Source organism: Ahaetulla prasina, chromosome 13 (assembly GCF_028640845.1).
Source record: "Ahaetulla prasina isolate Xishuangbanna chromosome 13, ASM2864084v1, whole genome shotgun sequence".
NCBI lineage: Eukaryota > Metazoa > Chordata > Lepidosauria > Squamata > Colubridae > Ahaetulla > Ahaetulla prasina.
The window spans coordinates 10102659-10128687 of NC_080551.1; the positions used below are offsets into that span (position 1 = coordinate 10102659).

The 26029-nt window shown below is 44.6% G+C and overlaps 1 protein-coding gene across 8 annotated transcripts in view; it reads left to right on the top strand.

Moving 5' to 3' along the window:
• Window positions 1-26029, top strand: part of MEF2A (myocyte enhancer factor 2A) — a 95092-nt gene that overhangs the window by 24639 nt on the left and 44424 nt on the right. For all 8 annotated transcript variants that reach the window (XM_058156835.1, XM_058156832.1, XM_058156836.1 and 5 more), the window contains exons 2-3: window positions 7957-8149; window positions 20546-20749. In XM_058156835.1, coding sequence (XP_058012818.1) covers window positions 8096-8149; window positions 20546-20749 — 258 coding nt within the window. In that variant the 5' untranslated portion in view covers window positions 7957-8095. The remainder of the gene's footprint in view (window positions 1-7956; window positions 8150-20545; window positions 20750-26029) is intronic.

The following is a 26029-nucleotide window of genomic DNA, read 5'->3' on the forward strand; positions in this document are numbered from 1 at the left end:
TGCTTTTCCAAACCATGCTTTGAAACCTTTGCATTTTATTGGGATGTATTCGTGACAAACGCCCCCTCCGCCCCCTCCGAGGGCGAGAGGAGGACCAGTAAGAGGAGGGCGAGAGTGACAAGCAAATAAAGAGTTCTTCTAAGCCTTGGCGTTTGACACACTCGCCGTCCTCTCCAGCCGAAATTGAGTGCGAAGCGGCAGTGGGAGTGGGTGGGTGGGTGGGTGGGTGGGGGGAGGCCGCCGTGAAGTGCCGGCTGGGGGAGCCCGGGATTGAAGTGCCGGCAGGACGAGCCCAAATGCTGCCGGCATGCTTTGCCAGCTCGGCCGGCTCGTTTTGGGCGGCGGCTGGCCTCGGCGTTTTCTTCCGCCGCTTTTGATGGCGGCGGCGGTGGTCGGCGGAGGCGGAGGGGCGTCCGACATTTTCCCCCCCTCTCACTCGTCCTCCTCTTGCCCGCGGTGGGGGCGGAGGGGGCGTTTGTCACCCTCGCCCTCCTCTCAGCGAAATTGAGTGCGGCGGGGTGGGGAGGCCGCCGTGAAGTGCCGGCTGGGGAGCCCGGATTGGCTCCTGGACTCCCCAGCCGGCACTTCACGGCGGCCTCCCCACCCCGCCGCCGCACTCAATTTCGCTTTCGAGAGGAGGCGAGTGACAACGCCTTCATGGGCGAGAGTGACAAACAAATAGAGTTCTTCGCCTTGGCGTTTGTCACCTGCCCTCCTCTCCAGCCGAAATTGAGTGCAGCGGCGGGGTGGGGAGGCCGCCGTGAAGTGCCGGCTGGGGAGTCCAGGAGCCAATCCGGGCTCCCCAGCCGGCACTTCACGGCGGCCTCACCCCGCCGCTCGCACTCAATTTCGCTTTCGGAGAGGAGGCGAGTGACAACGCCCCTCCGCCTCCGAGGCGAGAGGAGGCGAGTGACAAACAAATAGAGTTCTTCTCGCTTGGCGTTTGTCACCGCCTCCTCTCAGCGAAATTGAGTGCGGCGGCGGGGTGGGGAGGCCGCCGTGAAGTGCCGGCTGGGGAGCCCGGATTGGCTCCTGGACTCCCCAGCCGGCACTCACGGCGGCCTCCCCACCCCGCCGCCGCACTCACGGCGGCCTCCCCACCCCGCCGCTCGCACTCAATTTCGAGAGGAGGCGAGGTGACAACGCCTTCATGGGCGAGAGTGACAAACAAATAGAGTTCTTCTCGCTTGGCGTTTGTCACCTCGCCCTCCTCTCCAGCGAAATTGAGTGAGCGGCGGGGTGGGGAGGCCGCCGTGAAGTGCCGGCTGGGGAGCCGGGATTGGCTCCTGGACTCCCCAGCCGGCACTTCACGCGGCCTCCCCACCCCGCCGCCGCACTCAATTTCGCTTTCGAGAGGAGGCGAGAGTGACAAGCAAATAAAGAGTTCTTCTCGCTTGGCGTTTGTCACCCTCGCCCTCCTCTCCAGCGAAATTGAGTGCGAGCGGCGGGGTGGGGAGGCCGCGTGAAGTGCCGGCTGGGGAGTCCAGGAGCCAATCCGGGCTCCCCAGCCGGCACTTCACGGCGGCCTCCCCACCCCGCCGCCGCACTCAATTTCGCTCGGAGAGGAGGCGAGTGACAACGCCTTCATGGGCGAGAGTGACAAACAAATAGAGTTCTTCGCTTGGCGTTTGTCACTCGCCTCCTCTCCGAAATTGAGTGCGGCGGGGTGGGGAGGCCGCGTGAAGTGCCGGCAGGACGAGCCCAAATGCTGCCGGCATGCTTTGCCAGCTCGGCCGGCTCGTTTTGGGCGGCGGCTGGCCTCGGCGTTTTCTTCCGCCGCTTTTGATGGCGGCGGCGGTGGTCGGCGGAGGCGGAGGGGCGTTCGACATTTTCGCCCCTCTCACTCGTCCTCCTCTTGCCCAGCGGTGGGCGGAGGCGTTGTCACCGCCTCCTCTCGGCGAAATTGAGTGAGCGGCGGGGTGGGGAGGCCGCCGTGAAGTGCCGGCTGGGGAGCCCGGATTGGCTCTGGACTCCCCAGCCGGCACTTCACGGCGGCCTCCCCACCCCGCCGCACTCAATTTCGAGAGGAGGCGAGTGACAACGCCTTCATGGGCGAGAGTGACAAACAAATAGAGTTCTTCTCGCTTGGCGTTTGTCACCTCGCCCTCCTCTCCAGCGAAATTGAGTGCGGCGGGGTGGGGAGGCCGCCGTGAAGTGCCGGCTGGGGAGTCCAGAGCCAATCCCGGCTCCCCAGCCGGCACTTCACGGCGGCCTCACCCCGCCGCCTGCACTCAATTTCGCTTTCGAGAGGAGGCGGTGACAACGCCAAGGGCGAGAGTGACAAACAAATAGAGTTCTTCTCGCTTGGCGTTTGTCACTCGCCTCCTCTCGAAAGCGAAATTGAGTGCAGCGGCGGGGTGGGGAGGCCGCGTGAAGTGCCGGCTGGGGAGTCAGGAGCCAATCCCGGGCTCCCCAGCCGGCACTCACGGCGGCCTCACCCCGCCGCTCGCACTCAATTTCGAGAGGAGGCGAGGTGACAACGCCTTCATGGGCGAGAGTGACAAACAAATAGAGTTCTTCTCGCCTTGGCGTTTGTCACTCGCCTCCTCTCAGCGAAATTGAGTGCGAGCGGCGGGGTGGAGGCCGCCGTGAAGTGCCGGCTGGGGAGCCGGGATTGGCTCCTGGACTCCCCAGCCGCACTTCACGGCGGCCTCCCCACCCCGCCGCTCACTCAATTTCGAGAGGAGGCGAGTGACAAGCAAATAAAGAGAGTTCTTCTGCTTGGCGTTTGTCACTCGCCAGCGGCGTTGTCACCTCGCCTCCTCTCAGCGAAATTGAGTGCGGCGGCGGGGTGGGGAGGCCGCGTGAAGTGCGGCTGGGGAGCCCGGATTGGCTCCTGACTCCCCAGCCGGCACTTCACGCGGCCCCCACCCCGCCGCTCGCACTCAATTTCGAGAGGAGGCGAGGTGACAACGCCTTCATGGGCGAGAGTGACAAACAAATAGAGTTCTTCGCTTGGCGTTTGTCACTCGCCTCCTCTCGAAAGCGAAATTGAGTGAGCGGCGGGGTGGGGAGGCCGCCGTGAAGTGCCGGCTGGGGAGTCCAGGAGCCAATCCGGGCTCCCCAGCCGGCACTTCACGGCGGCCTCCCCACCCCGCCGCCTGCACTCAATTTCGCTTTCGGAGAGGAGGCGAGGTGACAACGCCAAGGGCGAGAGTGACAAACAAATAGAGTTCTTCTCGCTTGGCGTTGTCACCTCGCCTCCTCTCGAAAGCGAAATTGAGTGCGGCGGCGGCGGGGTGGGGAGGCCGCGTGAAGTGCCGGCTGGGGAGTCAGGAGCCAATCCCGGGCTCCCCAGCCGGCACTTCACGGCGGCCTCCCCACCCCGCCGCACTCAATTTCGGCCGGAGAGGAGGCGAGGGTGACAACGCCAAGGGCGAGAGTGACAAACAACAGAGTTCTTCTCGCCTTGGCGTTGTCACCTCGCCTCCTCTCCGGCGAAATTGAGTGCGGCGGCGGGGTGGGGAGGCCGTGAAGTGCCGGCTGGGGAGCCGGGATTGGCTCCTGGACTCCCCAGCCGGCACTCACGGCGGCCTCCCCACCCCGCCGCCGCCGCACTCAATTTCGAGAGGAGGCGAGTGACAACGCCTTCAAGGGCGAGAGTGACAAACAAATAGAGTTCTTCTCGCCTTGGCGTTTGTCACCTCGCCCTCCTCTCCGGCGAAATTGAGTGCGGCGGCGGGGTGGGGAGGCCGCCGTGAAGTGCCGGCTGGGGGTCAGGAGCCAATCCGGGCTCCCCAGCCGGCACTTCACGGCGGCCTCACCCCGCCGCCGCACTCAATTTCGGCCGGAGAGGAGGCGGTGACAACGCCTTCAAGGGCGAGAGTGACAAACAAATAGAGTTCTTCTCGCTTGGCGTTTGTCACTCGCCCTCCTCTCGAGCGAAATTGAGTGCGGCGGCGGGGTGGGGAGGCCGCCGTGAAGTGCCGGCTGGGGAGTCAGGAGCCAATCCCGGGCTCCCCAGCCGGCACTTCACGGCGGCCTCCCCACCCCGCCGCACTCAATTTCGAGAGGAGGGCGAGGGTGACAACGCCAAGGGCGAGAGTGACAAACAAATAGAGTTCTTCTCGCCTTGGCGTTGTCACCTCGCCCTCCTCTCCGAAAAGCCGAAATTGAGTGCGAGGCGGCGGGGTGGGGGGGCCGCCGTGAAGTGCCGGCTGGGGGAGCCCGGGATTGGCTCCTGGACTCCCCCAGCCGGCACTTCACGGCGGCCTCACCCCGCCGCCGCACTCAATTTCGCTCGAGAGGAGGGCGAGGTGACAACGCCAAGCGAAGAACTCTATTTGTTTGTCACTCGCCAGCGGCGTTGTCACCTGCCCTCCTCTCGAAATTGAGTGCGGCGGCGGCGGCGGGGTGGGGAGGCCGCCGTGAAGTGCCGGCTGGGGGTCAGGAGCCAATCCCGGCCCCCAGCCGGCACTTCACGGCGGCTCCCCACCCCGCCGCCGCACTCAATTTCGCCGGAGAGGAGGCGAGGTGACAACGCCAAGCGAAGAACTCTATTTGTTTGTCACTCGCCAGCGGCGTTGTCACCTCGCCTCCTCTCAGCGAAATTGAGTGCGAGCGGCGGGGTGGGGAGGCCGCGTGAAGTGCCGGCTGGGGAGTCCAGGAGCCAATCCGGGCTCCCCAGCCGGCACTTCACGGCGGCCTCCCCACCCCGCCGCCGCACTCAATTTCGGCTCGAGAGGAGGCGAGTGACAACGCCGGGGCGAGAGTGACAAACAAATAGAGTTCTTCGCTTGGCGTTTGTCACCTCGCCCTCCTCTCAGCCGAAATTGAGTGCGGCGGCGGGGTGGGGAGGCCGCGTGAAGTGCCGGCTGGGGAGCCCGGGATTGGCTCCTGGACTCCCCAGCCGGCACTTCACGGCGGCTCCCCACCCCGCCGCCGCACTCAATTTCGAGAGGAGGGCGAGGTGACAACGCCAAGGGCGAGAGTGACAAACAAATAGAGTTCTTCGCTTGGCGTTGTCACCTCGCCTCCTCTCAGCCGAAATTGAGTGCGGCGGCGGGGTGGGGAGGCCGCCGTGAAGTGCCGGCTGGGGAGTCCAGGAGCCAATCCGGGCTCCCCAGCCGGCACTTCACGGCGGCCTCCCCACCCCGCCGCCGCACTCAATTTCGCTGGAGAGGAGGGCGAGGTGACAACGCCAAGGGCGAGAGTGACAAACAAATAGAGTTCTTCGCTTGGCGTTGTCACCTCGCCTCCTCTCAGCGAAATTGAGTGCGGCGGCGGGGTGGGGAGGCCGCGTGAAGTGCCGGCTGGGGAGTCAGGAGCCAATCCCGGGCTCCCCAGCCGGCACTTCACGGCGGCCTCCCCACCCCGCCGCACTCAATTTCGCCGGAGAGGAGGGCGAGGGTGACAACGCCAAGGGCGAGAGTGACAAACAAATAGAGTTCTTCGCTTGGCGTTTGTCACCTCGCCTCCTCTCAGCCGAAATTGAGTGCGGCGGCGGGGTGGGGAGGCCGCCGTGAAGTGCCGGCTGGGGAGCCCGGGATTGGCTCCTGGACTCCCCAGCCGGCACTCACGGCGGCCTCCCCACCCCGCCGCACTCAATTTCGGCTCGAGAGGAGGCGAGTGACAACGCCAAGCGAGAAGAACTCATTTGTTTGTCACTCGCCAGCGGCGTTGTCACCTCGCCTCCTCTCAGCCGAAATTGAGTGCGGCGGGGTGGGGAGGCCGCCGTGAAGTGCCGGCTGGGGAGTCCAGGAGCCAATCCCGGCTCCCCAGCCGGCACTCACGGCGGCCTCCCCACCCCGCCGCACTCAATTTCGCTGGAGAGGAGGGCGAGGGTGACAAACGCCCCCTCCGCCCCCACCGCGGGCAAGAGGAGGACGAGTGAGAGGGGGGCGAAAATGTCGAACGCCCCCCGCCCCCTCCGCCGACCACCGCCGCCGCCGCCATCAAAAAGCGGCGGAAGAAAACGCCGGAGGCCAGCCGCCGCCCCAAAACGAGCCGGCCGAGCTGGCAAAACATGCCGGCAGCATTTGGGCTCGTCCTGCCGGCCCAGCTGTTCCCGAGGGCAAAAAACCCTCTCCCTGGGTCGGCTCTGCAAGGGTAGACTCGAGTATAAGCCGAGGGGGCGTTTTTCAGCACAAAAAACGTGCCGAAAAACTCGGCTTATACTCGAGTATATACGGTAATATAATTGTATAAGATTATAATAATATAATCTGATATAATTGTAAAGATTGCCAAATATAATTGTAAAGATTGCCTACTGAAGACCACGAATCTCCAAAGAATCTGAAAGGAATGAGAAATTTAGTCGTTTCCTAAATACCTTGACTACTTTGATTATCAATATGTTTTAGGCATTCCCATTGTTTGATTCTGCATTTAGGATTGAGGTTAATCCAATCAGGAGAATTGTGAAAGAGGCATTTCCAGACTGACTTCAGAACAAGCCATCATATGAAAGAGTTTTCCCCCATTCTTTATGAACTGTTTGCAAATTACTAACTTTCTGTAGGACCAGATAGTGTTGCAGCCAATAGGAAGGAAGAATATGTTCAAATTAGTGATTCAGTCCAGGTTCTTATTCTAAGCCATGCTTTTGAAGATAATGCCTGATTTGGCCCATAAGCTGTGATTGGTGTTTGCGTATTATTCTCCATGGTTGTCACATCTGCTGTGTACTGTGCTATATGCCTTGATACTACAGTTTTCAAAGGAATAGAAAATCCTACATTCTTGAACTGCTGTTGAAGTTAACTCCTGTCACTTTAATCCTCATAGTCCATAGTGAAAAATACCTGGAAGGGGAAGTTATTTAATAATTATAGGACTATTGGCTCTCTCCTTCTTGCCATGAATGAATTCTGTTTCTTATTTTCTCTATTTTATGCTTTCTTAATAAGCATTATCATAGTTTGCTAGATAATAGTGTCTTGATTCTGCAATACAATATGCCCACTGTCTAAAAAAAATACTTTTTTCATTATGAATGGCTAATTTGAAATTTGTTCATGTTTGCTGCTTCATCATGATGTATTGCAATTCTTTGTGTAAAAACCTTAGAAATCAGTAGCACAGGTACTTTTTTTAGGTTAGGTCATCTTTTAATAAATTTACAAGCCTTTGGTTCCATTTCTGTGGCCAATGATGTAGTGTTACAGTTGGAAAAATGTGCAAGCAGAAAAGAAATGTTCAGATTGGTAATTGGCTTGTTAGTGATGTGTGAAAACTTACAAGTTTTACAGTAATGAATATAACCTTGAATTTCGCAGCTATTTGTCAATCCGTATGTTCCTGTGAAATAGCCTTTTGGGAAAACGAAGTGCTGCATAAAAAGTCACAAATGGATTTATTTTTAAACAGCATTCAAAAGTTGTTAGTTCTTGAATAGTATCTTATATGTGAGCCTACACCATTGTTAGAGAAGGTACAGAAAAATACTGAAAATGAACAAGGCCCAGAACTTTTGGCTTCAATTTGACTTTTTTTGTGGAAGTTACTGGAATGCCACTTCCTTCCAGTACTGGAAGGAATTTATCCTGTTGACAGTAAAACAGAAAGGCTACTTATTTTGATGTAATGTAAAATATAGAAATTTTTAAAAAAATCTCTTTAAAATATATAAATATCTCACAATAAATAATGAATACATTTTGCCTTACAATATACTTTGTTATATGTTTAAAAAGGAGCCATTGGGTTTTTTTTCTATATAAAGCATTGAATGCAACATTGATATGGCATTTGTGACTGAATTAGACCTATATTTAACCATTATAGGACTGAATTCACAAGGCAATATAATAGAGTTGTCTAATGCTTTGCACTTAATTTAGAAATAGAGCTTTTCAACATACATGAATGAGAATGCAACTCATTAAAGCAGACATGTCCTTTTCCTGGTTCACCTGATTGTTGAGGGAAGATGCACAGCACAGCACTAATGTAGAAACATTACTGATATGAAATACGTGTTTTTAACTGTTTTTCTTCTTTTCTTAATTCTAGATTTCTAAGTCAACACCGTGCATGGTTCTGTGTTTGGGCTTTAGTTGTGGAAGAGAAATGCCTACCATGTGCTAGGGTACAAGGTTGTGGATCCTTTTATTTCTGTGGTTCTGGAATATAAAGAGAGAAACAGGACAAAATGGGGAGGAAGAAAATACAAATCACAAGAATAATGGATGAGCGGAACAGACAGGTGAGAAACAATACTTCTTTGGAAATATACTTAGCTTGCATTCCCTTTTGTAAACATTTGAGAAGGACTACTTTTTCAAGCTATGTTTTCCCCCTACAACTTCATCCTGATAGCCATCATGGACAGGAGTGACAGAAGAAAGTATGATTTTATTTGGTGATATATTTATTTCTTATTATCTAAACCTATTGTAATTATTACCTTTATGAGGATTGCACAAACTCATCCATCATTTTTTTAGGTTCAAAGTATTGCAAAAGTTTGAGAATCCCTGTGTTAACCCATCTATAATGTAGTGGATTTAAGACTTCATCCCCCGCCACATGCAGAATACTCTGAATTTATAATGATATTTCCATTGCACTGGAATGGAATCTGCTTAGAAAAGCTACATATTATTTATGTGACAGACTTTTACTCAACAACACAGATTTATATATAAAAGTTCATCAATTACTTGAAGCAGACATTCAATCAACTTACGGGACCGTCTACTGCCGTCCTCTATCTCCCAACGACCGGTGCGTTCTCACAGAGAGGGACTCCTTAGGGTGCCGTCAGCCAAACAATGTCGACTGGCGGTCCCCAGGGGGAGGGCCTTCTCTGTGGGGGCTCCTACCCTGTGGAACGAACTTCCCCCTGAACTTCGACAACTATCTGAGCTTAGGACCTTTCGCCGCGAACTTAAAACCTATTTATTCCGCCTTGCTGGACTGGCTTGATTTTTAAAATTTTTAATTTGATTTTATGGGTTTTAAATTTTTGTCAATTTTATAGGATGTTATTGTATTTTAAATTTGGCCATTTGAATAAGTTTTTTAAGGGTTGTTCTTAGTATTGTATGTATTGTTCCTTTTGTATTTTATTCTGGCTGTTCACCGCCCTGAGTCCTTCGGGAGAAGGGCGGTATACAAATTAAAATATTATTATTATTATTAATCATAGATTTCTGTGAGCAGTGTTAGAAGTTGTAGCTATTTCTTTAACCTACATCTCTTTGTCTTTTTAAAGCTCTTTGATAATCATAGGTTGGACACATAGTCTTTTTGCTTAGTTTGGGAAGCTTTGCAACATCCCATTCTATTACTGTGATGGCCAATTATGTCATTCACTTCCCTTTTACAAGAACTGCGAAATGCAATTATAACCCAGGAGAGAGAGTAAATTTTTTTATTGCTCGACATAACCTCCTGCCTTGTGCAAAATGGTGCCATCAAATGGCACAGCAGTAGTCATCCTTTATTATTTGGCAATTTTAGCCACTTATTGGGTCCTTCCCAAAGACCCAGGATAGAGAGTTTCTGTTTGATGATGTTAAATGTATTGTTACACAGGATGTAAGCTGTTTCAAATAAAGCTGCCTTTTACAAATGACTGGTGGTGATGTTGTCAATGCCAATGGTTCAAGTGATGTTCCAGGTGTTCTAGGATTGCACCAAAGTGTGTTTTTCTATTGTTACTACGTTTGCTTTCTTTTGCCATAGTTGTTCTTTTTCTGTTTGCAGGTTTTTATATTTTGTGATTTTCTCCATTTTTTTTCTCTTCTGCTGTCTTCAGGTATTGCAATGTCTATTACCCAGACTTTTTTTGTCTGCCTTATCAACAGCTATTAAGCCTGGGATGTTATGTGGCAGGGGCTTGTCTCTTTGAATTCTGACATTCTTTTGAAAGGAAAAAAGCCCCAGAGCACTTTAGCTTCTTCGTTTTCTATTACTTTGTCTATTTTGCGATCCCAGCAATTTTTGCTTGCAGGCAGATGGTATTTCTTGCAGATATTCCAGTGCACCATTGTTGCCACTATATCATGCCGTGGTTTGTAATCAGTCTGTGTGATCTTGCAGCAGCTAACTAGATGGTCCACTGTTTCTTTAGCTTCTTTGCTGAGGCGGTATTTGTTATCTGTTGTTATCTTTTCAATTCTGACATTCTGTGTGTTTGTTCTTAAAACTTGATCTTGTGCAGCCAGAATTAGCTCTTCTGTCTCTTTCTTCAACTTTACTGCTTTTATCCATTGCCAGGTCTTGTTATCTGCTTTGCCAGCTATTTTTTTTATGGACTGGCCATGTACTACGCCCTTGCCATGTTTCTATTCTTCCTTTGGCCTTCCTTGTAGGCCAGTTTGATCTCTCTGGCGTTCAGTAAACTTTCATGGTGTGTTAGCTTTAGTGCATTTTTTTTTACTGTTCTTCAGATATTCTTCCAATGCTGTTTTTTTCTCAACGGTCTGGTGTACTTTCAACATTCCATATCCACCTATTTTCATTAGTAAGTAGAATCTGTCAACATTGCTGCATGGATAAAGGGCATGATTCATTGTCCTTGCTTTTCTGGTCTTCCTGTCCAAGGTTTTTAGTTCTCTCCAGTCCACTATTCCAGTGTGTATCTGGAATTGTCCAGGTGTTAATTGCCTTGATTGTATTTCTTCCACTGAGTTTGAATTTTAAGATCTTCATGATGTATTCACTTTTCCTGCTGGGGAACTCGAAACTCCAGGCATGGGTATCACTTTGTCTTCTGGCTCTGTGGACTGGGTTCAAACTGAAGAGTCCCTCTGCAGACGTTCCCAGTTTCAACTCAGACTTGAGCTTGTTCGGATGGAGGTTTGGGTTGCTCTTCTCTAAGTGAGGATTTCGAAATTCAGATATATTTAGACTAATTGGAATGGCGAATTCAGAGTTAAATTAAGATCAGGGTCCGGTGGCTTCTTCATCAGCTGGACAGCGAGCGTTTGAGGCAGCCACCATTCGGCACGCGCCAGCCACAGAACTCCTTTGGCAAGCATCGCTAGGCCCTTTAGGCCATGTAGGTTGGTGACTGCAGCCGTTTGGAGGTCCGTTTGCAGGGACTCGGGTGGCATTTCGACAGTGGCAGCATGCCTTTTTGGAAGACTGCCATCCTTCAGGGCTTTCCAGCCAATTGGAGGCTTCGTGGACATAGATCAGCCCTTCAGCCCATCTTCACTTGTGGCGATGGCTGTTTGGAGTCAATTTGGTTGAGAGGACTCCGGTGGCAGTTTAACAGCTGTGGCACGGCTCTTGGGGGCTGTCGCCATTGAAAACGAGTCAGCCATTTACACCTTTTTGTTGGCTGCCCCGCTCGAAGACTAAGACCACCTCTCCCTCAGGACTGTAAGTAGAAGCGGAGAGGGTGGCAGTGGCAAGTGCGGCAAGGTTCAGGTGCTAGAGTTATTTTTGCGCCAATTTCAGAGCCTGTTATGGCTCCAGCCTCCCCTTCCCCCCCCGGGCCTGGCCCCCTGCCAGAGAGTGACTCAGAGAGTGAGGGGGAAGGGCCATCAGGGCTGCCTTCTGCAGGGCCGGCTTTCCTGGCTCAGCTCCAGGAGCCAGAGGCAGGCCAAGTGGAAGAGGTGATGAGGCCTCCGTCTCCTGTATCTCCCCCCGCCCAGGAAACGCTTCCAGACCCAGCTGAGGACAATCAGTCCTGATTAGATCCCAGGATTCGTAGACAAGAGAGGTGGAAATAACAGAAGCAGGGGTGGGGCAGGCCTAGAAAGTGCTGAGTCACGGAGCCACACCCTACAGGGTATAAAAGCAGGAGGGGCTGCTATACTGCTTCGTGACGAACAAATCCAATTGCTTAGAGAGAACTTGAGCTGAAGTGCTGTTTATTCCTGACTTCCTGGTTGACATGCCAGCATCAAGAAAGATAACAGAAAAACCTTGGCAGACGCTCACTGGGTTGCTGCCAGAGCTGATAGCTGCCGTGGACTCAATTGCCGGCTAATTGAGTCATTTCTCATGCCTCCCGGACTGCAGTGGGGGGACAGATCAGAGCCATTGAGGAGGCTGCCGGGCACAATGACCATTTTGTATACTATTAGATTGCTGCATGGGTAAGCTGTCATAGGGCTTGGTTTTGGCCCTCCAGCACAGCCAGGTACTCGGATGGCAGCGTGAAGGGCCCTGGGCCCAAGCCCGCTTCAGGCCTCCGAGGCGAAGAGGATTGGAAAGCCACTATTTTGATAATGCAGCCCAGTTACCAGAGCCATATCTGACTGCTCCCTAGCCCTAGTGTGGCCGTTTCTGGCAGCCGAGGCTTGGGGGAAAAAAAGGTCATTATTGCTCAACGCAGGTGGTTTTGGCTGGCAGAGCAAAACATATCTAAGTGGCCAAGGAGACACATCCTGGTCTGACCTCAGAACAGGTGGTGGCTGTTGATTATGATTGGGCCTTATAGTTAGCATTGATCTGCGTGCTCGCAGGCAACCATATTGACCATTGACCATGATGTCAGATGCTTCCCTTAGTGACCCGATGGAGTTGGGTGAGGTTTCTCACTCCCAGGGAGTTTCGGGGGAGGCTCAAAATGCCGTGGCCATAGAACAAGGTGTCAGGGTTCCAAGGAACATCCCCAATGAAATAAAGCTCTGAGGCTTGAGGTTCCTCAAAGTTCCAATTCATTAGAGATGTCATGTTGGCACAGCTGGAAAACCCGAAACTGAAAGCTTCCAGGTTTTCCACACCCAGTTGACAGTTCACAGCCCTGTCCCACACCCACAAGTTCATCACATTGTCCAATCAACTCTTCACACTTAATTGGATACAATCTTCAGGCAGTCTACATCAGACGCAGGCAAAAGTCCTTGAATACGGAATGTGGTTATGACTAATTTTCTCCCGCTCCAACAACAACCCACCCCCAACTTCCCCAACTAAAATATGTGGCAGTTAAGAAGCAAAAAGAAAATTGCCTTCCAAAACTGACACAAGGAGTGGCAGCAAGGAAGTGGCTGCAAAGCTTAAGGCCAAGGCCCTAGCTCTAAAATGTCCATCTAAGGCTCAGGAGAAGGCGGAGAAATGTCTGCAACAAGCTTTAGAGAGGTGGGTGGAAAAGAGCCTTAAGGCTGCTGAAAAGCGCAAACATGTTAGTCCTAAAGAGCCTTCTCAATCTAATGATGTCAACCTGACAGAATGGAACTTGGTGACGAAACCAGGGCCTTCAACCAGTGTCCAGCTGTCTAGATCCTAGTCATGGCCCCCTCCAGGTGGAGAGTCCAATAGGGGACCAAAGTCTTTGTCAAATCCAAACACGTCGGTAGCTGTGCAAGCGGATTGGCAAGCGGATGGCCGGGAGGCAGAGATGCCAGCGATGGTCCAACAGTGGATTGCTGAAGCAGTGCAGCGTAGCTTCGAAGCCGGCAGGCATCTCAATAAGCAGTCAATACAGAGGGCTGAAAGGGCTGTTCTGGACAGGGGACACAAGGTCCCAGAACCAGCAGAGCAAGGGTCGGGACTGAGTTCTGACTCCTCAGCTTCGCCGTCAGACACCGATGACTCCCTCTCCATGGGAGAGGATAATGGGAACAAGAATTGTCAGAGGAGGAAGGCCTGCTGCTGGATCAACGCACCTTTAAGGGGTTGTTCAGACCACATCTCTTTAAAGCCTTGCTAGTTAAGGCAAAGACTTCCACTAAGCAGTGTGCTTCCTGAGAACAGACTTTTGCCCTAAGCTATCGCAAGATAGAGAGTGCGTCTGGCACACTCTAGACATGAGGCAATCTCTGAGAATATATATTAAGAGGACCGTCGTTCCGACGTACGGAGGCCCTCTTTGTGTCTTTTTTGCCATCAACAATGGGACAGAAGCTTACAACTGGTGGGCAGGTTGCTCCGTGCGACCATTGCCAGAGCCTATGATGCAAGGAGTGCTGCCACGACTGCAGCCTGGGCAACACAAGCATCGGTTGAAGAAATATGCAGGGCGGCAACCTGGTCGAGTCCGTCGCCATTCATAAGACATTATCGGCTGGACGCATATGCCTCGACAGAGGCAGCCTTTGGTCGGAGAGTTCTGCAGCGAGTGTTGGAAATGCCAGGAGCACGGGACCAGACGACTTCCCACTCATGAGGACTGCCAGCTTTGGTAAGTCCCATGCCTGGCGTCTTGAGTTCCCCAGAAGGAAAACGGATGTTGGTCCTACCTGATACACCCTTTTCTATGGGGAAGGAAAGATTCCAGCCCCACCCTAAACCAAGGGTCTGGTCAGGGGGTGTCCGTGTGGTGTTGTTACAGGTGCAGTATCCTGGGACTTCGTTGAAACTGGGAGCGTCTGCAGGGGGCCGTGTCTTCAGTTTGAACCCAGTCCATAGAGCCAGAAGATAGAGTGATACCCGTGCCTGGAGTCTTTCTTTCCCCACAGAAAAGGGGTGTATCAGGAGGACCAACACCCATTCTAACATTTTTCTTGACTTTAATGTGCTTGATGTGGTTACCTTGAAGGATACCCTTGAAAAGTCTACCCAGACTCTTGACCATATTTCAGTAAGAAATCTTAATACCTTTAGTTTTCACTATTTCTCCCTATTGATGGTCATGGTCACGCATTTCTCCAGTCCAAACTCCTCTGCAATTTTTGGCTGCATAGGCAAAGAATGTTGAGCAGCGATTCTATTTCAGATGGTGTTTTTCCATATAGCTTCAAATTGTTGGGAAAGGAGTGGGAGAGTCCATTAGATGTTTTTGATGTTTGTTAACCATCACCTGACTTGTTCAGTATCATTGACAGAGGAATCAGTGCAATGACACACAGAATACTGGCTTAGCTCTCATCTTCCTCAGAGTGCACAAGTCCTACAACCACATCAAGGTAGTGCCTCACTAGGAGTTATTATTATATAGGCAGCAATATGAAATCGCTACTGCCAGTTTGTTTTGTGGATGTTGGCCTTTATATGATTCAAGCTCTTTCCAAGAACCTAGGCTGTTACAATGTATTGGCCTACTATATGTGAGGACCAGTGTGATCTTTTGTAATTGAGGAAACTTTGTCAATGTGCAGATTTTCTAAGTGCCGTGCAGAGTTATTTGGTAGTGCACCCAGTGCCCTGATAATCACAGAAAACATCACGGCCAGTTTATGCCATAATCTTTCAATTCTGAATTTCATAACTTCAATACTTAAAATCTCCTATTTATCTTCTGTTCTACTATTCCCTGCCCATTGCCATATTAATTATCCACATTCACTTCTTTTCAACCACAGCTAAATCTGTTGTGTTATGAGCTAAGATTTTGTACTTGAAAATCTCATACTATCCTAACCTGCTCATTTTGACTACTTTTTCAGTAAGTTAATTATTGAATTTTTTAAAACAGGTGTTCCAGTGAATCATTTTGGCAACTGTGTTGTGTCCTGGTTCATAATCAGTTTGTGCAATCTTCTTGCATGATTATTGCATAATTATTAGATTGGAAGCTTGTATTAAATGACTACATTACTTTTTATTGGTCTATTTAGAAACCATTTGGCTAAAGTGCAGGTTTATACTATTTTAAAATTAAAAGATTGTACCATTAAAATAGTAGAAACCTGATTTAATAGCATCTGGTTCAACATGCTCCTTTGCTGACAGAGCAGATGTGGGTGGGTGTTGCAGAAAATTGTGTTCTATATAGGAAAAAAAAAAGAAATAAGGTAGCAATTGGAAGTGTTAAAATCATGTGGCAGCAACCAACTAAGTCATATGTTTCTGTGTATCCTTGAGAACTATTGTTCTGGCTAACAGTTATAACAAGTAAAGGCAGTTAAGGACACTAAGTTTAGTAAAGCTATAGAAAAAGAACAACTAGTAATTGTATCTATCTCTAATCTTCCTAATGGCCACAGTTGCCAGTAGGGAAATTAGGAGTTGCGTGTTACAGATAGCACTTTCTGTGGGATGGAACTATAAAAGAGAAAATAAAAAAATTGGTTGATTTTTCATTTGTAGTACTTGACTTCTATCTTGTTCCAACAATTGAAATCTTCCATTTCTATTCCAATGTATATCCAAGAATATTTCTGGTCATGTTTGGAAAAAGATTTCATTGGGTAGAAAGGTATGATAAATTGTGCAATCTCTTTCATTTCTCTTTCATTACAGACTATGATGAATTTATACTGTAATAGAAACCCTGTTGTCTTGTTCTTTCCCAGATATTTTTTAAAGATTTCTAGTCTGCTTCAAGAATTTCTGTGATGTGTGTATTATTTATGTATAATATTAACCCACTTTATTAGTTCCATATTAACCTACTGTCTTTATGCTGGCTATTCACCTTTTAAATAAGATGAGTATTTCAATTGAAATGTTTCCCATCCTGAGTATTAAACCACCAAATCTCAGTGAGAATTATCAGATCATATACTTCACTTTATGAAGATTTCATGTTTCACTCTTCATACATTAATCATTCTAGGCATTGAATGATATTCCTTCAAAGACTTGTGCAATTCACAGTCCCTAAAATAAATAAATAAATAATAAATAAATAAATAAATAAATAAATAAATAAATAAATAAATGCATTTTCTAGGTATGTGTACAATTTCTGTACCCCCCTTATATGTAGAGAGGTATTGAGAGAAAGTTGTGTTGCCCCTATTAGTTAGGAGTGATTAATTTAATATTTACTTTGGTTTGTAGACCTCCTAATAAAGTCTTTTAATTAAGGTTAATACTCTGTTTTCCCCAAAATAAGATTAAATAATATTGCCATGTGCTTTTGAGCACATGGCAATAAAACCAAGCATTTATTTCAGGGTTCAGGGTTTCAGGGTTCAGAAAAATATAAGTCAGGGTCTTATTTTCAGGGAAACATGGCACATGTGGCATTTTAGCTCTCTAGAGATAGATTTTAGATCCAGTGGGAATTTCCAGGAATTGAAAATTGAGTGATCACTTTTCTGAAGGTGAGAATTAGAGATCACTATCAGTTTCTATAGTGGACCAAAAAACTTTTATTAGCCTCATAATATTTGAAAACATTTCTAAAGGTGTTGCAATCTGTTTTTAAACCTTTGTTTTTTTCCTACTGTGTAGATTTCATCTGTTTTCATTGCAACAGAGTTTGCACTGACCATGCTTACAATTAAGTTGGAAAGTTTGGTGATCTAAATGTACAGATTAGTCCAATGTGATCTGCAGGGACATGACTTAGAAATAAATTAATCACTGGACAGCATGAACAGAATGCTCTGACTTACTGCTTTCAAGAAAGCTACTTCTTGGCCATCCTTGCAAATTATCCCAGTTTTGTTTATTGTTGTTACTCCCTTTCCTGTTCTCTTTGTCTCCTAATCCTAACCCTGTTACTAGAACAATGAGTCTTGTTTTATCTTACAATTACTAATAAAAGATTGCCAGTAATCACATTTTATCATCATTTCTATCTTTTAGCCTTAAAGCTGCAAAGCAAAATTGCCTCTAGGTATTTGTATGTGTTTCTCATAGACAGGTTTATCTTAATGTTATTTCTAAGCAAGTCTTTTTTAGTTCCATTTTTAAACTAATATAGCAGAAAACTATATTTTTAGTGTGCTTGGTTAAAAAAAAAGGATAAATGAAGTCCTGGGGAGTTTTCAATCTGTTAAAAAAGTTTCAATCTGCTAAAACACAAAGGAACAACAGTTTCAATCTGAGAAATTTACTTTCTTGTCATTATGTAGCATTGCAAGGAGTCACTTCTGTATACAGTTAAGTAAATAACCAATCAGTTATGATACAATACAGTTGCCTCAGTGTGGCTTTCGGGAAGGTAAACTGGCTCTGTGCACAATCACCTGAACTACTTGAAGGAAGGTCTGTACACTAAAAATACTATAACTCTACATCTCTGAACAATATTTGGACTAAAACATTTTTGTAATGTTTCTGAGAAGCAAGCAAGAAAATGGCTATTGGAACAGATCCATTGTGAACATGTAAACCTCTTAATTATAACTGGAGTACGTTTAGACTTTGGTTTATATGGGAGATGCATGAACAATTAAATGTCCCTGAAGAGCAGCAATTTGAGACGCTTAGAATCCTTTTGCTTGGTGACTTGTTCAGTTTTCCAAAGGCTAATTTCTCATCCTAGCCCTTTCTTACTTACATTGAGAAATTACAAGGATCCCAGTATCTTTTCTTTTGTAGGTAAAAATTTAACTTGAGGAAGGCAACTTTTATCAGAAAGATGGTAGATTGGGAATAAGCAAGCAACCTACGGGCAATTGTGCTGAATTGGCTGCTGACTTTTTAGTTTAAAAGTCAAGTAGTTGGAGATGGGATTTTGACTGATTGGCTCAAAAGAAAACCCATAATTGGGAACTTGAATAAGATACTAAACAACTCTGCAGGCTGCTGGCAGAAATTCTATCTAGCGTATACTCTATCCATCCATCTATCCGTCCATTTTGGAGCTCATTTCTATGATCTTAAATTATACAGATGAATTCACCAACAGGACATTGAGACTAATGCTTTAACTATGTCCTTAAATTAGCTTTTACTGGGTAAAGTATTTGGTAGATGAGACTTCCTATCTGGTGCAATTTGCAGCAAAATAATCTCCTCTAGGAATGTTTTCCTGACAGAGCTGTGTGAACTCACTTTTGGGACAACTGCCAGATATGTGTATATCTGTGTGCTTTATTTGACTCTTGATCCCACTTATTACACATGTTTGGCCAGTATCCCAGAAGGAAGTAAGAATGAGCAAATGGATGGCTTTACATGAAGAACTGCTTTATCATTTTGAAACTCATATTCTTGCATTAAACATTCTGTAGTCCTATGGGGACTGCCAAGCTTTACCTGTCCCTGGAGCAGTCCCACTTACATGCTTTTACACTAGAGTAGCATTTAATAATGATTACAGGTGGTCCTCGACTTATGACCACAATAGAGCCCAAATTTCTGCTGCTAAGTGAGACAGTTGTTAAGTGGGTTTTGCCTCACTCTGCGACCTTTATTGTCACAGTGAATCACTGCAGATCACAGTAACCCGATTGTTAAGTGGATCTGGCTTCTCCATTGACTTTTCTTGTTAGACGGTCGCAAAAGGAGATCACATGACACCAGGACATAGCAACTGTCATAATATGAATATAATGTGAGTATATTAATATGAACTCGTTGCCAAACATTCGGATTTTAATCACATGATCAACAACATGCCACAATGGTTGTAAGTGAAATATGGTCATAAGTCACTTTTTTAGAGCTGTTGTAAGTTTGAATGGTCACTAAGTGAACTGTTATTCTGTAGCTGTACTGTTCATTAAAGCAATCTGTCACTGTTAGATAATGGGCATCCTTCCAAAAACAGATGGAGCAGCTTCTTTGCTTTAAAGTACTGAGCCATATTGTTCCTGTTTTTTTAAAATCAAATATGAGAACGAGAAAGAAGGAAATGCTGTGGTTTTTCTTCTCAAATACACTGCATTATATAGCCTTGGAGTTGCACAGCCAGTTATGCAATTTTACTTAGGATAACCTAAAATCTGTTGAAGTCATTGCTTGAAGCCAAGTGTGATATTCCCAGTTCAAACTGATTTTGCAGAGCTAGTCTGCAATTAATTGTTCCATTATTTACATGTGTTTTAATTTGCTGGACTATCCTTAGTGAGATGTAGGATATAGAAAGTCAGATGCTTTCTTCCTAGCCTTTGTGTAACATTACAGTCTTTCTGTGCTGTTCGTGCATATATGTTTTCGATGTTTTTTTTATAAGTAATTGTTTCAGTTTAATATGTTTAACTGATTATATGTCCCCCCCCCCCAAGAAACAAGCTTCTTGGCATGGGAAACACAGCAGAAAATACCAGAGGAATCAAAAATATTTGCATAGGTCAAGTAGATCCTTCCCGTTTAGAGAATATGCTTCAAATTATGTGATTACTATTTCTTCCAGAGGGCAGCACAAATTAACATTGGATGATGGTGAGAACAACAAGTTGCAAAAGACTTTGGAAGTTTTCCTGTCCAATCTGCTGCTCAAGCAGAAAACGCTATATCATTTCAGAACAAATGGTTGCCCAATCTCTTCTTAAAAATCTTCCGTGATGGAGCACTCACAACTCTTGAAGGACATTTTGCCTAATAATGTTTTATGGTCTATTTTTTGGAAGAATATCCCAAGTTCATGGTTTACCTCATGTCTATATGTATTCAGTAATTTCTGTTTTTTTTTTAATCAGTTTCTCTGTTGATAAAAATAATAGATATATAGAATAAACTATCTGGGTAAAGTTAAATAACCTTTATTGTCACTTTTTTCTGTGAACACATTGGTACACATTAAAAATGAAATTCTGATGCCTGCTTTCAAAAGAACATATGTATGTATGTATGTATGTATGTATGTATACCTATATACATACATACATACATATATATACATATGCTAAAAGACAGTTTGTTCATATTTTTCAGGAATATCAAGACTATACAATACAAGAATTGTATATTTTTGAAACATAGACTCCAAAATGCAATTTGTGATAACCTGTAAAAGTGCTCTGTTAACATAAAAAATTAAAAAATCTGGTGGGGGCAGCTTCTTCTGGAAACATGTTCAGACCCTTGCCATTAAATACGTCCAGCTGAAATATTTCTTCTCCCCTTGTGTGTTTAGGTGACCTTCACGAAAAGAAAGTTTGGATTAATGAAGAAAGCCTATGAATTAAGCGTGCTTTGCGACTGTGAAATAGCACTCATAATTTTCAACAGTTCTAACAAGCTGTTTCAATACGCCAGCACTGATATGGACAAAGTTCTTCTCAAATACACAGAATACAATGAACCCCATGAGAGCAGAACTAACTCGGATATTGTCGAGGTAACAAATTACCCATTCCCTACTTCATGCATAATAATTGTATTAAATATGAAATTAGTAAGTGGTATTTATTTTAAGATCATTGTTCTCTTCAGTTCACATTGCTAGTTTCATGTAGTGGTTAAAGTGTCGAATAGGCTGATTCTAGTCTATCCTGAGCTATAAAATCTCATTGGATAAATTTGGGCCACTCTGTCTCTCTCGACCCAACCTAACTACAGAGTTGTGGGGTAAATGGAAGTGCTATATATAGTAGTGGCCAAAATTGTGGAAACCTTTTGGGAAAAGTGTATTTTTGAGGTTTTATGGCTAATAACACAACTTTTTTTGGAGTTTCAAGATAAATCATATTCCACTGCTGGAATGGCATGGGAATAGCCCAGACCTTAACCCAATTGAAAATCTGTGGAGCCGACTAAAGAAACTTGTTAGTCAGAAACGACCCAGCAATAAAATCCAGTTAATAGAAGCAACCATTCAATCTTGGTTTCACATTAGAACAGCTGCAGAACTAAAAGACTTGGTTCACTCAATGGGAATATGTCGTAAGGCCGTAATTCATGCTAAAGGTTACCCAACTGAGTATTAACTGACGTGATAATTTTTGTGTATCTCGTTTTTTTCTATGTTGATAATTTTTGTATATCCCGTTTCACTTTTCTTCTTTATAACTGCTATTCTAATAGCAAATCCTTCATAAAAGTTACTGCATTACATTCTTGATTAAATTATCTTTCCATTGATATAAGATTTTAGGGTACTCCTCCAAAAAAAGTGTTGTTATTTGCTAGTTTTAGAAAATACACTTTTTCCAAAAGGTTTCCACAATTTTGGCTGTTACTGTATACTGCTGTCAAGTTCTGAATGAAAGGTGGAATATAAAAAAATAAATCATTGTCATTATCATCATCATCATCTTGAACACCCCCTAAATAAATAATCCTGGATATGAGTCAAGGACATTAGCATTAGATTTAGGGGGATTAGATTTATTTGGCCAGGTTCAAATTACTGAGAGGTTAAGTAGAGGCTTTTAGTGGTTCTTTAACTTGATGTGAAAAATGGAACTTTTGGAGATAGGGGAGATTTAAGGAAGCTCAAAAACTTAATAGTCAGATATAATTCCACAGATCTGGGGATTTCTTCTCTGTTTCCAGTTCTTTCATTCTTGGTGATAAAAAGCTATAATGAGTTTTTACTTATGGCTACATCCTTTTAACAGCCAGTACTTTGAAGCAGAATTTTCAAATAATTCCTGGTCCATTTTTAAATTTTTACAAATGATATTAGCACAGTTTACCTACTACAATACAGTAAAGAAAATGCATTATGATCTATATTCAAGTATGTATGTAATTAGGTGAAATTAAAAAAAAAAATACACCCTGAAACATCTTGAACTAAGATGTTTCTACAAAACTTAAGATAAGATTTTTCTTAAGATTTAAGACACACTGATTGATATTTAATCTTTTCCTGTCTCCAAGGAAGGCCTGTTCAATGTACATAAAAAAAGAAGCTTGTTAGGACATACTGCCATATTTTGTGTTTGTCCTCCAATTCGTCAGTTTTTCAATCTTCCTTTTTGCAGGAATACTTCTGCCGCAATATATTTCATGCACAGATTCCTTCTGTAGTGATTGAAATAGCTTATTGCTATGGTGTGCATACTTGTCATGAGCAGCGTATGATTCCTTGATTTAAAAGTAATAGTACTTTGCAGCATGTGATAATTCTCTATATGTAGTCCTACATTATGTCATGTTTTTGGCTGATCAAAACGTTTGTGTTCATAAATTAAAGGCCATTTTATTAATTGCATGGGAGATTGCATAGGATATCCTTCTCCATCTGTAAAGAGAAGAGCAAATCCACACCCACTGCTTCCTGCTAGCTAGAGGTTTAGACCCAGCAAATAAGAGAGTCAAAATAAATGCTGTCTTTAGAATAAAGAAAGGAAGGAACCTTTCTTCTTATCTGCAGGGCTTAAAAAAAAAAGTTCAAACTTGTTTTGCTTCCAGTGACCTCTTTTTCCTTATGTATGGTGAGCGTGAGTTTCTGCATAAGATTCTCTTTGTATATTACTTAAACAGAATCCCAGTCATCATGAAAAAAAATAAAAATAATCAGAGATCTTTTGTAGGCCTCGCAGATCAGCTGTTCTCTTTGTGGAGTAACTGAAACAAAAACTGATTTAATTCTTATGATCATTCTAAAACGGATTCTTTTTTTTTCTTGTTAATAATTCTATTTACAAATCAACCAAAAGTCCATTCTTTATAAATTAGAAAAAGCTACTTGTGTGGCAATAAAATGTTGTTTTTGTTAAAAACTCCTCAGCCTTGCGTCCTATCTCTTCAGGTTTTTCTCCTCCATTCGCCCCCTCTCCTTCCCCCTGAGGGTTTCTCTCTTCCCTGCCGGGATTGTGGATGGGTGAGATAGCTTTTTTAAGATAATGCTGTAGAAAATGACACATCTATAAGATGAGTGGAGCAGATGGCAGCAGTTGGCTAACCTTGTTTGGTATAAGCACCTAAGCCAAGTCAGTCCTGGCTAATACTTGAGTAGGAGATTTTCAGAGGATACTATAGGTACTACTATAGGCTCTGCTGAGAAGATGAAAAAAAAAAATCTTCCCAGGAGAAGACAGTGACAAATTACTTCTGTATTGCTGCCAAGAAAACTGCAGATCTATGAAGTCACTAGTAGTTGAGCTTGATTTTAAGGAGGCTTAACCTTAAAAACCATGTAGAACTGGGAACATGCTGGATAATATGCAGGGATTAACTTCTTAGTTAAGGATGTAAAGCTTCTGTTCAGGAAAACAATTCACCCATGCGAATTTCTTCCTGAAGAAAGTATAGCTGTTAGTATGTCTGAAAGGCTCTTATGAATATTCATCTTTCTTCCTAGCTTACAAAAGTGTTAACATTATTGAATGTATTCATACTAAATTTCCAGCAGTCATTGATTTAATTTGGGAAGATATTGTAAATCCCCCCCCCCCAATAAATTATAAAATTTTGAGTAAAGTGGAATGCATTTAGTATAAATAAACATTTGAAAAATGTTTATTTATACTAAACCAACATATTTTGGTTCATTTGTGTATTAGAAGTTAATGTTCTTTCATAGTAGATTTAGCTGCAATTAGAAATGGCAAGGGGTAAAAATAGGTCTACCAAAGCATCACTCGTTATTATTTAGGAAGGCCAATCTGTTAGACACTTAATATTTCTAGAAAACTTTGAGAACTTCTCACAAAGACATTCCCTCCCTGAAAATCAGTGTGTGTAGTGAACAGTTGGTACGGATTCTGTGTTTGTTCCAAACAAATTATAGTGAGTGGATTAAAATGGAATGAAATGCAACACTTTACTGACCTTCAGCAAACCTTATTTTATATAACTTTGTAATTACATTTCCCAGTGGCTGGGATTTGGCCAGCATCATGAAGAATCTGGGATATGAAGGACTCTCCATCCACTGGATCATACAAGGGTGCTTGGATACTTGATGTTGTTAGATGAAGGATGGACATCAGAGTTCCGAGTAACTGTGCAACTATAGACCAACAGTTTTTAAGCACAAAAGAAAATGGTATCCAACAATGGGACTATTTCTTTAGATTTCAATATAGCAAGATCAGAATCATGGTTTTAGTTTTGCTGCCAGGTTAAAAGATACTGTTTGCTTTCCCACCTAGACTGATAGGAAAAGGATTTGTTTTAGTAGTTGCTGTTTAAACAATAATTAATATAAAATTACAATAATTGGTCAATTTTGGAGAGTACAGATTTTTACTAAATCTGCTAAACAAGTTATTGTCTGCTAAACAAGTTATTGGTTGGGAGATATTTCATTCTTTTATGTCATTGCAATTCTAGAAATATTAGGACTGTGTGAACAGAGAAACGTAGAATATTTTTTAATGAGGTTTAATTAATAGGAGAGCTTTTTTTTATCTCACCGAAAATTCTTGATGTTTTCATCTTTGTTGCCTCCTTTAATTGACTTGAATAAAACATATCCAATATATCAAAATTTCAGAAATTAAGACTAGTAGATAGCATTTTAATTTAAATAAACTCAGCAGTGTTTCCATTCATCCATAATGAAATTTGACTGCTATATTTTGGAAATGCCCTAGATAACCTATTGTGGTAATCTAGTGCATTTCTGACTAGTATATGAATTTGGACAGCCAGATTCGCTCTTTCAAACCAGAATTCATTGTCCATGAGAAAGCATTTTATTAGATATATTATTTTTGGATCTTTTTTAAATTATTGTAGATTTTTGAAATTGAATATATGGGTTGATTCAAGAATGCATTTTGCATTTTAAAAATAATGCTGTGAAGCTATATAATTTATTTTTATTCTTGGTGAGTAGCACTCTAGTTAGGAAGTGCTATAATTATATGCCATTTTCTGCTAGAAGCTTATTTTCTTTGAAGAGATGACAAATTCAGTATAACTCCTTAATTTAAATTGACACAATTCAGGTAATTGTCTAAATATTATCAGACTTCCTTGTTTGTGTATACAAATCTAAAAATTGTTACTCAACATATGAAAGAATGAGCTTTACTTTGACTTAAATAATGGGTTTAAAAAAAACCAAATCCCTTGACTGCTTTACACTGGAGGTTGTCATTCTGCTACTTACTCAGTGTATTTATTTTTCCAATGTGTCAATATATTTGCCAAAGCTGCTAAGCAAAGAATTCTATGATGAATTCTAGTTTATTGTGAGTATATTGGGCATACTGTAGGATTTGGCTATTCCTGCTTGACTTTTTAAATTGGTACAATAAAAAGAGTTCTGAAGATAGACAGTGATGATTTTATGGACATGTTCATGCAGTTTTCTTGGCACAGTATGCAAGTGGCTGGTTATTGCCTTCTTGAGAAATGTGTTCCTGCCTAACTCTAATTGTTCTGGGATGCTCTGATGGGCTCCTATCCAGACAATAACCCCTCTTGATTTCCTTAGCTTTTGAGCCTAGATTAGGTACACTAAGTCCTGCTGCCTGAAAAATATGTCCACCTTCCTATTTCTATCTTCAGTAGAAGCAGGTGAACAAGTTGTGGAAGCTTCTCGTGTTGTTTGTTCTGGGAAAACCTTTTTCCTCCATTGCACCTTTGGCTTGTTGATTCTTGCCATCCTTGGATAGGACACCCAGCGACATCTGCAAACAGAGGCAAGGGGTCAAAGGGCAGCCTAGCTAAAGTGGCATTGCCAGACCAGCCCTGCCCTTTTCTGTTTGAGTTGCAA